At 40.6% G+C, this 14,937-nt stretch overlaps 1 protein-coding gene across 1 annotated transcript in view; it reads left to right on the top strand.

Annotated features, from left to right (window-relative positions):
• LOC139292764 (E3 ubiquitin-protein ligase SH3RF3-like) overlaps positions 1-14,937 on the top strand; it is an 85,789-nt gene that overhangs the window by 51,790 nt on the left and 19,062 nt on the right. Inside the window, exons 2-3 of the mRNA XM_070915138.1 lie at positions 5,499-5,774; positions 8,915-9,010. Coding sequence (XP_070771239.1) covers positions 5,499-5,774; positions 8,915-9,010 — 372 coding nt within the window. The remainder of the gene's footprint in view (positions 1-5,498; positions 5,775-8,914; positions 9,011-14,937) is intronic.

The raw sequence follows: 14,937 nt of genomic DNA, 5'->3' as shown, positions 1-14,937 counted from the left end.
GATTTACATGTTACCAGCTCCTGGCAAATGATTAGAGTGAAATTCACAGTGACTCTGGGTCCTTTTCAAACATGATGCCAACAAGTAAACTTTATGGAGTAGAGTGCCTTTACAGTGCTGTGAAGACACTAAGCAAAGCATCAACTCTGCCATAGTCTCTCAAGTAGCTCAGCGGGTGGAACAAAAGAGGGAGAGACGAAAAGAGTGAGGGTGAAAGAGAAGTTGAGATGAAGGGAGGAAAGGTACATACTGCATTGTATATTCATAGCACATCTTTGAAGTCTTACAAATGTCTTTTTCCCCTGAAATTCAAAGTCTATTAGTGTCTTATTTTATTCTATTTGAACTCTGCTAAAGTGTCAGCGTTACTCATGTAGCAATAATTTACATTTAAACCAAAAAGAAGAGTGATGATTCTCCTGTTTGGCAGGGAGTGATACCAATAGTAGTACACATTACGTTTTTCCAGTTTGAAAAAGAAAAGAGAGTTAAGGGGGAACTGTCTTGCAGTGACGGATGTTCAGATGGTGTATCTCAGATGCTTCCATTGGCAGGTCTCTGGTGATGGATTTTGTAACATCACAACATCTACACTATGTTTGATTGGTTAACTGCTGGAATAGCTAGAATAATACATCAAACAACTGAATTGGCCCATTGTTTAGATTCAGCTGGGATCTTTTCCTTTTTGAAATATAGGCCTCCTTCATGCAGCTTGACCCTCCTGCCCCTGAGCCAGTGAAGAGAGAGACAGCAGCCTGCCCCTAGGTTTAGCTGCTGCCCTTCCTCCTCCCGGCGTCGAGCAGTGAACCCAGCAGTTCCTTGATTGAGGGCCTCCAGCAGCCTCTAGGAGGTCACCCCAGTCTGTTGGCCCAGAGGAGGAGAAACAAAGAGGGAATAAAAGTCAGAGGGAAGACAGACAGGGAGGGAGGTTGGAAGAGAGGGAGGTGAAAAATAACAGGAAAGGACAAGAGGCAGAGAGGAGAGAAGGGGGAGCAGGTGAGAAGATGAAACGAGAGAAATTAAAACTGAAAGGTGAAGGTGGTGTTCTTCTCATCTCCATTCCCATCCACCACTCTTCTTCTTGTACCCCTCTTCTTTTGGGGGAGGCTCTCACTCCCAGCTTCTCCAGTGGAGCTGGTGGGGTGAATTGTCTTGCTCAAAGGATCCCCAGCAGTGCAGTAGAGGGAGTTAGTGGTGCTGCACTTCCACTTCCCAGCTTAATCCTGCTGGTTATACACATATATATAAACAACTCATTTGCAACAGCAAATATGTTTTTTACGAATTGCAATGCCACTCAGATTACGTTTTCTATCAACATAATGAGTTGTGAGATGAGATGAGATGTTAATTAACCTAATCCAGCAAGTAAATATTGATTCTGAACATATCAGTAAAATATTCACAAACAATGTCTTTTATTTTTTTTCAACTATATATATATATTTCAACTAACAATATCTATTCTTACAATAGAATATCGGCTTGTGGCAACAACAGTATTTATTTATATAAGACTTCTTCACAACACATGGTTAAAGTTAGGGAAAGATAATAATGATGATAATAATAATACATTTTATTTATAGAGCGCCGGGTACTCAAAGACACTTTACATAAGTTTACATAAGACCATGGTCTTAGTTTAATAAAGAAAAAGTCTCCAGTGGCCAGCAGCAGCAGCGATGTGATTACTTTATTTACACATTTAACTGAAAGCACAAACTTTTCCTGAAGTTATCCAAAGTGCTTTTGTTGCCTAAACCTAAACCTGGTCTCAGCCACTATCCACCCATCGACCTCAGTGTGGTACAAACATGTAGCACTTTCTTCACTCACAAAAAATGTTGCCTGTGAACAAAATCCAGACAGCAATTAAGTTTCTTACCACAATGTAGTTGTAAAAAAACAAAAAAACAAATTAGTAGTATTTAAACTTAATTTCCATGACACAGGGTTTCCAGGGACATACAGTCACAAGTTTGCTCTCTCACTCTCTCTCACTCTCTCTGTCTTCTTCTCCTCTGCTGTATATTCTCTTCCTCATCTTCTCTACTCCTTCACCTCTGTTATTTCGTGCTCCTTTCTTCTTTTTGTTCATCTTTGCTTCACTGCTCTCCTTGCATCCTCTCTCACCTCTTCTCTTTCTCCACCCAGTGCTTTTTGCTATCTTTCTTGCCCTCATGCACAAAGTGAGATGAAGAAATGGTTTTCCGAGTTTGGTGGGGAAGAACGTGACTGCACAGAGCCCTGACCTCGACCCGGACACCTTCGGGATGAATTGGAACAATGACTACTGCCACATCACCCAACAGCAGTGCCTGACCTCACTCTTGTGGATGAATGGGAGCGAATCCCTGCAGCCAGGTGTCAAGCCTGAAACCAGAAGAGTGGAGGCTTTTAAAGCAGTAGATTATTGACGAAGGTTTTGAAATGAGATGCTCAACAATGGACCTATTTACACTTAGTCACTTAATGCGGAGATCTCAAAAGATGCATCCAAGAAGTATTGAAATAGGATTGCTCAAACCACCTTGAGAGCTCCAGAATTTCAAACATATATGATGATACAGAAAGTGCACCTTGATTGCTCCTTGATCAATTTGACCACTGAATGATCAGAGTAGGTGAGAGAGCATTGATCTGTGTGGGTGAGGTAGGTTTGTATATTCAATTCATGGGAGTCTTTAGTAAGTGTTTGTGTTTGTTTATGGATATAGTAGTTATTAACTTGTTAGCTTTGATTGCTAACTGTTAATTGTCACTACCACCACCCACTGCACTAGTGGAAGGCTGATTTTCATGTAGCCCTGGAAAACAAAGGCGTATTATATTTGTGATCTGGCCAACAGAGATGCATATATGTGGCTTAGTGTAAATGAAAACAAGACTTTTAACATCATAAATGTAAATGGGGCCAATCACCTATGGGTGTAATATTTGGGTGTCTGCAGCCTTTGTTCACATACATATAGCAGCATTTAGTACTATATTTTTTTGTTGTTTGTGTGTGTGTGTGTGTTTCGGCATATTGCGTCACCACTGATCTCAGTACAGTCAGGCAGTAGAGCCTCTGGCTGTTCTCTTCAGTGTGGCGTCTGGGGAGAAACAGTTTGTACATGAGTGTAAGAAAAGAGTTTGTGTGTGTCTGTAAGTGTGTGTGTTCTCTGGGAAGAAAATAAGTTGTTTTTCTTTCATGCATTCTCTGTTCTCTTATGTGTATCTGTTTGTTTACCTGGATTTTCTTTAAGATAAACTTCCCTTTAATACCTGTCTCCTTCAGTATAAGTGTACACTGAACGCTGCAGTGTTTGTTTGGATGTGTGTGGTGGAGAATATCTATGTGTCACTGGTTGTATAGAAATGTAGCTTTTATGTCTTCAGCAGGTTAAAAACTGGGTTAGCTTGTCGATTTGGGTCTTTTTATTGGAAAGCATCTCTTCTAACCACATCTGATATGAACTTGATCCAATTTAACTTCAGTTTGATTGACGTCCCGCTCCCCTCCGTTACTGTTTCTATGCCTGTCAACCTTTCATTTCTAGCACAGCACTTCTGCAGTTTACAATCTTAATAGCCACTCGAAAAGTAATCTTTGAAACAAGCACACAAAGGATGTGCTAGTCATAAACAGGACATGTAACCTAGCTAGTTAATGATCTGCTCCTTAGCCTTGGAAGCAACCATTGGTACTAAGCTAATAAGCCGAACATGCTAACAATTGCAGTTAATGTTAGACCAGACAAACATATAATTAATTCCTTACACTTTTACTCTTGTGTTTGTGGTTTGGGACAGAGTAACCCCATGCACGCTGATTCAACAGGTGGAGAAACAGGCCTTCTGTGCCTAGTTACGGTCGCTAAGCTGTGATTGGACAGTTGCTGTTCAAGGAGGGGTATAGTGAAGTGAAAATGTATCACTTCTTAAAAATGAATTGAGTTCAATGCAACGTTTTGACCGGTATGGCATCAAAGATCAGTTTGTGTAGGATAAATGGGTCAGTGTGTGTTGAAATGTGATAGGTGAGACACCACAGACCAGATTTTGATGAAACTCCAGGGGGTCATGCATCACATTGCTCTGACATTTTCAAAATTACTGTGTTTGGCCCAAGGTGGGGGCAGCAATTACCTGGCAAACATTTTAATAACCAGTCATATCTCACATACTGCTGGGGGGAATAAAATGAAACTTGGAGCACATATCCAACTATCCATGCTCTACAAATTTGTCTCCAGGGCCAACAGTTTGCAACATATTGGATTTTCCATTGTTTTGAGTTGCTTCAGAACCACTTTGCCCCCCAGGCTTTTTCTCCCCCAAAATTAATTTACTGATCACTGCAGGAGTCACTGCCTCATTTGAACCTTGCTTCAAATATGGGGCAACACCAATGTAAAAATGATAAGAGTAGAGAACAATGCAAATAGACCCCAAACTATATTTTATATTGTTATATAACTGACTTGAAACTGATTTGTTCTAGACATGGCACAAAAGGCACACTTTCCAGCTCCTTAATAGGAAGAATATAATGAAACTGCAGTTCACTGTAAACTGGGGAAGTTGTCAACCCAAAGGTTTGCGAGGTGTAGTTATCTTGCATCATTTTCACACAGTGGCACTACTACTTGACAGCAATGCTTTTAATCCTCTGCAGAGGTCTCAAAACGCACACTTAACGCTGCTCTATGCAAGATTTTTATGTAAAAATACACCTGCCACCTAACATTTTATGTTAATCGCTATGTGGAGCTACAGTAGAGAAGAACATCCTATTCTCACTGAGACCCTGTTTTCTAGCGTAATGTGAGATAACTGGCATGTTATCTGCTCATCTTATTTGTCTAAAGTGTCTAAAACAGCAGCATGTGAGTGCTCTAACCTCGTGCTCCCTCATCTCTTTGGCTTGTGTTCTGACCTCTGATCAAGCAGGTTATGGTCTTAGTGTAGATATGAAAGTGTTTTTTTCCTTCTTGGATTGTTTCATGTGAAGGATTTTAAGAGGCCAGTATTTCATAAGAAACAGCAAAAAAAAGAAGAAGAAGAAAAGATGGAGAAAAGTCATAACAAATTAAGAATTTTGTGAAACTGAACTGGGTTTTTTTTGGTTTTTTTATGCTTTTGAACATCTTGTGACCACTCTGATTTATCTTGGGCCCCTTTTGGGAAGCACTGCACGAAACAGAGAATGCTGGAGTCACCAGCAATCCCAGAACCTCTTCACCATCTTCATACTGACCAGTCACCAGGATCACTTGTAGGGTTTTAGATTCATCAGATAGATCAAGATTGATCAAAATTCTGACTTTAATCTCACTGTCGCTTCAGGTCGGATAAAAAAAAAAACAGACTCAAAAAAGTTTGACTCAGCACTATATCATCGTATATCATCATCATGAGCATCATAAGGACATATTTACTGCTTTGTTTGGATGCATGTATAAAAAAGTGCTTTGTTTGTGAAGTTTGTATGTATGTGTGTTTTTCAGAATATCCCAGCGCTACCTTGCGGTAAAGCCCTCTACTCCTACGAAGGAAAAGAACCAGGCGATCTCCAATTTTCCAAGGGTGACATCATCATCCTGCGACGCAAGGTGGATGACAACTGGTACCACGGCGAGCTCAACGGTTGCCATGGTTTCTTGCCTGCTAGTTACATCCAGTTGCTGCGTCCCCTGAGTCAAACTCCACCCCAGGGCAAAGCGCTGTACGACTTTGAGGTCAAAGATAAAGACCAGGATAAAGACTGTCTGGCCTTCAGCAAGGTAACACACACACACACACATACAGACACATGCTGTACACACACACACACACACACACACTCACTGAGGCCACTGTTTTTATATCAGACACAGAATAAACCTAATAATATGAAAATATGGCTGCATGTATCAACCAGTGGAGAGATTGGAGGGGTGGCTGAATTTACAACAGCACTCAACACCATCTAGTTTCAGTTGTTTCCAGTTGAAGTTAATATGTCAAAGATTTTTTATGTTCATGTAATGTTTTGCTTTATTGTGTCTTATTTTATCAATTTACACTGTTAAAACTGTATGTGTATTGGTAACATGAGAGTGATTTCAGTGACTGATATCAGTCATCAGCTCTGTAAGTCAGTGGGTCTGATAGGAGGTATTTCAAGGGTGGAGATGACTTTCAGTAGCAGCTGCCGCCTGCAAAAGTTTCACTGCCAGTCTACTCTGACCACGACGATTTGACTGAAGACATTTCTAAAACCGACACGGATGTTTTTGGAATGAAGATGCTGGCAACTGATAAAAATAAAAAATAATCTACATCTAATTATCTAATCTTAAAGAAAAGTCCCTGAAACAGCATTTACACCCCCTGGAAACTAAAAAACTACACAGCTGAAGTACTGTTCCATACTAATACAAGTATAGGTCCTTAAGGCAGGATGAGAATCCTATAGTGTAATGCTTCTTCACAATGGAAGGATACATTCAGCTCTTTGCTGTCCATCTAGGAATATTGTATTATAATTATAATAATAATATTATATTATTTTCTTTTTTTAAACATGCTGTACTGAAAACAAATTCCTCCGACGTGGCCATTAAAGTGAAGTGAAGTGATGATTTCTCTGGTGCGACATCTGATATCAAACTAACAATAATAAATATAATTTCAGTGGCTGTAGTCACAGCTGGCGACCTGTCCAGGGTGTACCCTGCCTCTCGCACAGTGTCAGCTTAAATTGGCCGCTGCCACTGGATGGATGGATAGCTGTAGTCAGTGAGGAAGCTCCATCTAGATGTCTTCATGGGTCCTCTTGGTTGTTAGTGAGCAAGAACCGAACCCAGAACCCAAGTAGTTGTATTTAATTATGTTCAGTCTAATCGTGTAGGGTAGCGTCTTGTAGAGTTGTGGGTCTCAGTGTGTCAACGTGTCTCATACTGGAAGGGATCTGGGCGAACTCGCTGTCAGCTCTGATCAAGTAGAGTGTCATCATCATCGCAGGAGAGAGATGTGTGTTTTTTGACAGGAGACGTAAAGTGTGAATTGGAAGGTTCACTAGAGAAATGTCATGTATTTCTGCTCTTTTTGACCACGGCTGGCTTGTTAATCAGCAGAGCGCCATGCTGTTGCCAGCACCGGAGTCTCTCTCTGCTTGGATAAAGTCAAACGCATTTAGGATTGGGACTAATTATCCTCGGGTCTGACTGTCTTCAGGTCCCTTTCGGATTGGGTCTCTTTCTGTTTTTTTAAATAAATCATGTCAAAAACAATGAAGTCATATTTGGGTAGGTAGTCTATGGGTCGCTTTAGATTGGATCCAGAATTTTGGATGCGTGAAGACCTCTACCTCCATAATGTAAGAGGTGGTTGACATCTCAAAATAATCCCCATTTATCAAAGTGTCTCTAAAATGATAGTCCTTTCAGTCCTTCAGAAGTGTGTTTCCAGGTACGGTTTGGTGTAAACAGTCATTTGTATTCTGTGTACCGTTCTGTTCCTCAAAGCTTATCATTTTGTTCCTGCTGTTACACAGACTCATTTGTGCTCGGACTGAGCACTCGGCACATCCACTCTGTCTCTGCACGCTAATTGTCTGTAGAGAGAGAAACATTATTATTATTAAATTACAGTGTACTGTACACTTGGTAGGTATTTTTAAGACTGATCACACAATGCAAAGCACAGTCATACTGCACTGCAGATACCTTGTCTGAAAAACACACTGTGTTCTTCATCCAGATTAACAGATAACGATGAGACGTTCATAGTTCACATTATTTTGCATTTTGTGGCTAAACTAATCAACAGGTTAAAGACTGAAGATTACACAAAGCCATACACTCATGCAGAGAAGCATGCCCCTGTGGTGTGCTGTATGCGTGTTGTCATGCAGAACCAGTGTGTGTGATACTGTTTTCTCAGTGTGAGAGGTAATTACTCAGTATGACTAATACACAGCCATTTACCAGCACAATCAGAGCCGTCCCTAATGGTCTTACCAAGACCTTCATATTCATGCGAGGAGAGGAGCAAAAGAGGGGAAAATACTTTCATGATGAAGTCTGTGGGTGTGTGTGTGGTGAACAAGGAACATAATATGTTTCCATGATTGTTGGATATGATATTGCTGAGAATATTGTACAATGAAAAAGAGAACATTATGTCATATTGTATGTACAGTGTGTATATATATATATATATATATATATAGTAAGCATATAGGAAGCTAACCTATGCCTACTTTGCAAGTTTATACCTTACACAGTATTGATCCATTCAGTGCACATGACTGATATCAAAACAACAAAGTGCACAGTGTGTGTTTTTGATGTTGTAAAAGCGGGACTTGGTGATAGGTTAGCTCATGAACATCTATTTGCTTGGGTTGCTGCGCATTTAATACAGAGTCTCATTGAATAGCTCTTTGCAAAAATAGCACAAGATCACAATGCAGCTAAAACAGATGCATCAGTTTTCACCTCAACATACAAAATAGTCCTAAGGCAGTCATTTTCATTTTTCTCCACACAATTTCATGTTCACCAAACCTATTTTAGCTCCCATTTTTCAAGATTTGAACTCTCCAAAACTGTACACTGCCACAAAGGAAGCATTCACCACTTGGCCTCATCAAAGTTAAAAGTACAAGAAATAATGCTTTTTCAAAAATGCTCGAACACATACGTAGGGGGTCTCAGTACAGAAGTGATAATCAGCGGCACCTGGCATGAACTGGACTCAAAAGCTGTTGATTGGTTCACATTTGATATGAAGGCGACTGAAATTAACTGAAAGCAGAAACTTTTATGTACGCTTTGGAAAAGTGTTAGCAGTGTGACGGAGTTGTAGTTAATGGGCCACAACATACAAGAACACCAGTGTGTATGTGTGTAGTCTCACTCATTTCCTCTCTGTCCAGGATGAGGTACTGACAGTAATCAGGCGAGTGGACGATAACTGGGCAGAAGGCATGCTGGGAGACAAGATTGGCATCTTCCCCATTCTCTATGTGGAGGTAAACCCACATACATCACACACACACACACACACACAAAACACTCACGTAAGAAATTATTAGAGGAAGAGCTGCAGCGGAACACTTGTATTACAGTATGTTCATTTTATCAGGCTGCTACTTTTGAGAGAAGAGGCAGAAAATATTTTCTTTCTCTAAGTTGAAAGTGTACTCTGTCTACAAGAGATAAATGTTTTGTTTCTGTATTTATCATCTACTTTGATGACATCCATTGAAAATGTGACATGGGATATGAGTGCTGTTTGGCTTCCTCATCATTCACATGAGTGGAAGCTGGCTTGTCCAGATTTTTTAGAGAAGAGCGAATGATTCAATTTCCAATATCCTAAAGACAGTATGGTCAAATAATCAATTAATGCTCAAATGCTTAAATATATTTCAAATAAATGGTACTCTCAGCTGGTTTTACGTCACGTTGTTACCAAACATACTGCTCCTGCTGTTATCCATAACATTTGTCTTGACCCATGGTGAAAACACAGCTCTTGTCTAAATTCATTGGTGGTGGCAACTAGTGATGTATTATTTTTTGCTGGTAATTGCCTCCATGCCAGCTGTGCTGAGAAGAGGGGCACATTGAGCCTCATTTCGAGAGCAGGATGTAACAGAGGAGATGGTTGTAATGATTGGATGATTGATGTTGATTAGCTGTCGTCATTGCTATGCTTTTTATCTTTCTTCTATACTTCAACAGCACTTATACTTCATTCAGATGGAACAGTGACTGTGTTTTCACTGTCTGACTTTGGTATGAAAGGGTGAACACACAAATAGCAGGCATAATGTGTGTTCATGGTGCGTCTATGTTTGACCACATATGTGAAGGAATACACAACCAAAACATTCAAATTGCCCCAGAAATGCAAAAGGCATTAACAATGCCATTTGAAACTATGCTGAGGTGGCGTTTTCTCTCAGTAGAAGGATTAAACCCCAACACCCCAAACATTTTACCGTCTTTTATAGCACCATGCCTGTCAAGAGTGAAATATAGTTTACTTTAATCCTTGTGCAACTGAAAAAAAACATCATGCACAATTTGCTCTGGGTCACATTTAAGGCTTTTAAGCTGTGGTAAAAAAAAAAAAAGCCACTGGTAGAAACTGTACGGATGTGTGTTTCCTTCTTTCTTGCCATTGTTAAGGCTTTGAATTTGTGAACACACTGATTCTCTCATGGCCGTGACAAAAACAAAAGATAAAACCTTCAAAAATGGCAGAGGGTTCACTCAAACTGGGAAGTGTATGTGTGACTCTATAAGGTCAGATCTAGTGTACTTAGTGCATTGTGTATTCATGTAGTGTAGCTTAGAGAAATTCATTACGGTAGAGATTAGAGAGAGAGAGAGAGAGAGAGAGAGACTAATGGGATGACTCATCCTTCATGCTGCTTTTAAACATTATATTGCTTTCCATTTGCTATTAAGAGAACATACATTCAATAATAAACACTCAATTATACGACAAAACACATGCATTAATGTCCGCATCCGTACACATACCATTCACATAAAATCACTGTTCTGCCCCTTTTTTTTATGTTTAATCATACCGCCCTCTCAAAACACACACTTTCCCTCTCTGGGTTTGGAGCCTGCACAGGCTTGGGCTCCTGGCTACCCAATCAAGTCCCTGAAATTAGCTGTTTGACCAGACGACTCTCTTAGGTGATGATGATTAAGCCGTGGGCCGAGAAAAGTCGGGACAAACACACAGAGACACACAGGGGTTCCCATTAGATAGAGATGCATCAATAATTTAGGCCTCTCCATCACTCTGACACATCGGGGGGTACAGGGGCATGTCGTATGTGTGTGTGTGTGCAGTGAGAGCTTAATGAGGAGGGCCCAGCTGGACTTCTGCTGATCTGTGTATGTGTGTGTGTCTCGCTGGATATAAAGTACCTCTTATAGCTGTTGTCTCACCGCACAGATGTGAGTGCAGACTGCTTGTGTTTTGTGTGTTTGTAGATGATAGGGGTGCCACCGAAATACTCCAAATTACATGGGGAGTGTGTGAAGTGATTGGCAGTCGCTACATTTGAAGAGGGTGCTGCTGTCGGTCCCCGTAGCGGGCATTCAGACCAAAAATAGCTCTGAGTTAAAAAAACAAAATGCTGCGTTGGTGGGTGCACGTTGCTGAGAGTAGTGGTGATGGATGGAATACAAACAAAGAAGTCCAGTTTGAGTAATTTGAAGGCTTGTCAGTGGTTTATAACAATATGAGGAGGGATTTTACAACTCTGGAAATTTATCACAGTGACAATCACTCGGTGATCAGGAAGTAAAAATATAACATTTATCAGTCACTGTTACAAAGTAATCTTCCAGAAATGTGCATTTACACATGTTTGATTGGCCGGCACTTTGCATTGCTGGTTCACATTGCACATTGCAAGTAAAGTATTTTTTGTCCCCGACGACCATTGAAGTGAAAGTCTTCTGTATTTGACACAATGCTGATGTCAGTCTGAACACCTTTAGAAACCTATTAGAAATGTGATAAAACACACAACACTACCTTGAGAATACCTGGGTTCTGATACTATTGCCTAAATAATAATTTCTTTGATAACTGGCTTTACCGAATATAATTTCTTTACTTTTTTTTTTTTTTCAAAATTAGACAAAATAATAGTTCAAACGCAGTGTGGCTGTTGTGTTAACCCAAACAGACATACAGTTCTTAATATTTCAAGCTCAAAAATATTGGGGTTTTATGGGCAACTGATGCAAGGGTTATGTATCAGCATGTCTCTTGCTGGTGGTTATCGTTACTTTTAATTAAAATGTGCTGTATTGAAAGTGAGTTTAGTTTGATTTTGGCAGTCGTAGGTGGATGTAACGGGTGTGGGCTTACTTGTTGAGTTGGTTTCCTTTGAGTTCAGGCGGGTGTATCTGTATCTTGATGAGGTTTGGGTGGTTTGTTGAGTTCATATGCACCTGTAGTGAGTTACTAGACTTTCCTTTGGGTGGGTGTGCTAAGTGGGTTGGGTTGCGTTGTAAAAGTGTAGGAGTGCTGTTGGCAAGTTTGGTGTGGGTTCAGGTGGATGTGATGTCAGCTTAGATGAGTTTGATATAAGTGCAGATGGGTTTGGGCGGATCTGAGATTGATTCATGCAAAAAGGAGGAGAGTTTGGAACAGGCTGGTTTGGAGTTTTTTGCTTTTGTTGTTGTGGACGGGTATGGGATGAATATGGGTCAGACATGGCAACCCATGGCAAGGACACCTCTGTCTCGTTCTTTTGGGTTCTCTCTCTCTGTTTCGCTTTTTGTATCCTGCTGTCTCTGCAGCAGGAGGGAGTTGGCACACACCTGCCAGTGGTTATGTGTGTGTGTGTGTGTGTGTGCATGCATGCATGAGCATGCATGTATCTTGCTGGCTTATCCTTTTCGCAGTGCAGATATCAGCTCCTCAGTGTTACCTGGAGAGAGCACTCACCCCGCAAAAGACACAGAGCACAGAGAGTACAGTTCAACTCATAATAGATGACCTTGGAGATTTCATTCAGCCAAAAGCACCAAGAAGAATAGTCTCTATTAACAATCTCTCTCTCTCTCTCTCTCTCTCTCTCTCTCTCTCTCTCTCTCTCTCTCTCACACACACACACACACACACACACACACACACACTTCCTTATCTCCTTTACTGCAGCATGACCAGACACTATAGCAGTGGTAGTTAAAGAGAAACTGACACAGCAGTCATGAGTGTGTGTGTGTGACTGGCAGCGACTGTGTGTATATGGAGGCACAAACTTGAATGCCTGGGTAAAAGTTACTTGATTGGTTGCATTATACTATGTTTTTGAGTGCAAGAGTGGGTTGCCTCGCTGACCTTTTGTGTGTGTGTGTGTGTGTGTGTGTGTGTGTGTGTGTGTGCCTCATGAGAGCAAACTGAGTTAAATCTGCAGCATCAATCCATCATGCTCATTAGCATATGATTTGTCTTTGATTAGCATATCTATTAATATGGAAATGCAACATCACCAACACTGAGCCCAGACTGGTTGGTCCTGTGCACACTCTCTCACACATGCACAGAGACACACACACACACACATACACACATAAATGCTCGACTTTCTCTCCAGGGATTGTTCAGGAGTTTGAGGTTACGCTAAGCTGACATGATTGCTATGTAAATTTGTTAGACGGCTGAAGCGGAAGATGTTGTCTTTTAAAGTATTAGTTTGTGTCCCTGTTTCACATTGAACACCGTGTGTGTGTGTGTGTGTGTGTGTGTGTGTGTGTGTGTGTGTGTGTGTGTGTGTGCCTGTTCACAAGGCAAAGTTTCAATGACCCACAATATGTTAGAGACCATGCCTTTTAAGGTACTGTAGGTGTAATATTTGCTTTACTAAGTGTTGAACGCCGCACACTGCTAATGTTATCTATACATACACTTTCACTCATGCAGTTGCTGAACATACCATTGTTTGGAGAAACATCTTTCCCGCAGGTATTTATGTAGTCTGCATATAGAATCCATGTAACACATCGCAGGATTTTACCACTTTGAAAGTTATTGAAAATGTTTTATATTTGTATGTAATACCTGACAAACTCTCACTGACCCCCCCCCAGAACACAAACACAAGCTATACGTTATATTAACGTACATCACCCCTGTCCCCACTGCGTTACATTAACGCACCCACCCCCTACTGGACACTTTATCTGGACACTTTACTTTATTCTGGTCACTGCACTGTTGTTATTTATCTTATCTTATTTTTTTTTTTTATTTTTTTTTTTATTCTTATTCTTATTTTAGCTTTTATATTCTACTTATTTGTTATCAAAACAATAGCACCTTCAGACCACAGCAAATTCCTTGTAATGTATGTTACTTGGCAATAAACAGTTTCTGATTCTGATTCTGATTCTGATTCTGATTCTCTAATATATGCCATAAACATTGGCCTCTGCCATAGTGTCATTTAAATCAAAACACTCATCAAGTTTTCAACATTATATTAACAATTAATTTGGCAGTTTCACTCTGCTCAAATGATGCTCAGGGACAAATCCGAGCAAGCTACTCGCAGACTATTCCTGAGCTCACAAACCCCCGAGCGGAGCCTGAGATATACAACATTGACAAATATGAGCACATAAATGAAAAAAATCTCTTGAAACCACCTAATGGCGCTGCTGAATGAGGCTGGGGAGGTGGAGGGAGTTAAATGGCAAGCAGCAGGTAGTTCAGGAACATTGAGAAGCAGTGTGAGTGCTGCAGAATTAATGAGTGCCAGCCTGCATGTAGTGGTGTAGTGTAAGATGAGTGATTGGATGGGACATGTAACATGCGACAATAAAACTACTTCTGTGCCTACCTAAACTGCTGCATAGCTCCATAATTGTCAAACACACTTGATAATCTGTCAGCGAGCTTTCCAACTATAGACAGTTTTCCCATTTAAAATCAAGATGTGCTCACAGCCACAGGGCAGAAAACACATTGGCACAATGTCATGGTGGCTCACATATGGGCTTTTTCAGCATTTAGAAAATATTGCAACTTGCTGCTTAACTAAATGTTTATGGAACAGCCATCCTCACATTTCCACAGCTTTTTATTATGCCACTCAGATAAACAAGTGTCAGCTCTAGCTAGCTAATGTGACATATGGAATTACAGTGTGAAATGGCAGCCAGCAGCAGTGGTAGAACTGACCTGGAATACACTAAAAAATACATTTGTTGTTGCAGGTGGAGAGAAATGAGTGCCTCTGACCAGAAATTAGCAGCACCCTCAATACTCTGCTAGACAATATGAAATCCAGGCTGTTTGCAGGCACAATATGCCAGACACTAGACTCATTGTAGATGTCTAGTGCTCATTAAATTAGATGTTTCACTCATATAAAACTGCGTCAATACTGGATTTAGTAAGTAGTAGCAA

This window comes from Enoplosus armatus, chromosome 11 (assembly GCF_043641665.1).
Source record: "Enoplosus armatus isolate fEnoArm2 chromosome 11, fEnoArm2.hap1, whole genome shotgun sequence".
Lineage (NCBI taxonomy): Eukaryota > Metazoa > Chordata > Actinopteri > Centrarchiformes > Enoplosidae > Enoplosus > Enoplosus armatus.
The sequence above is the reverse complement of the archived record's forward strand: the minus strand, read 5'-3'. Positions and strand labels throughout refer to the sequence as shown.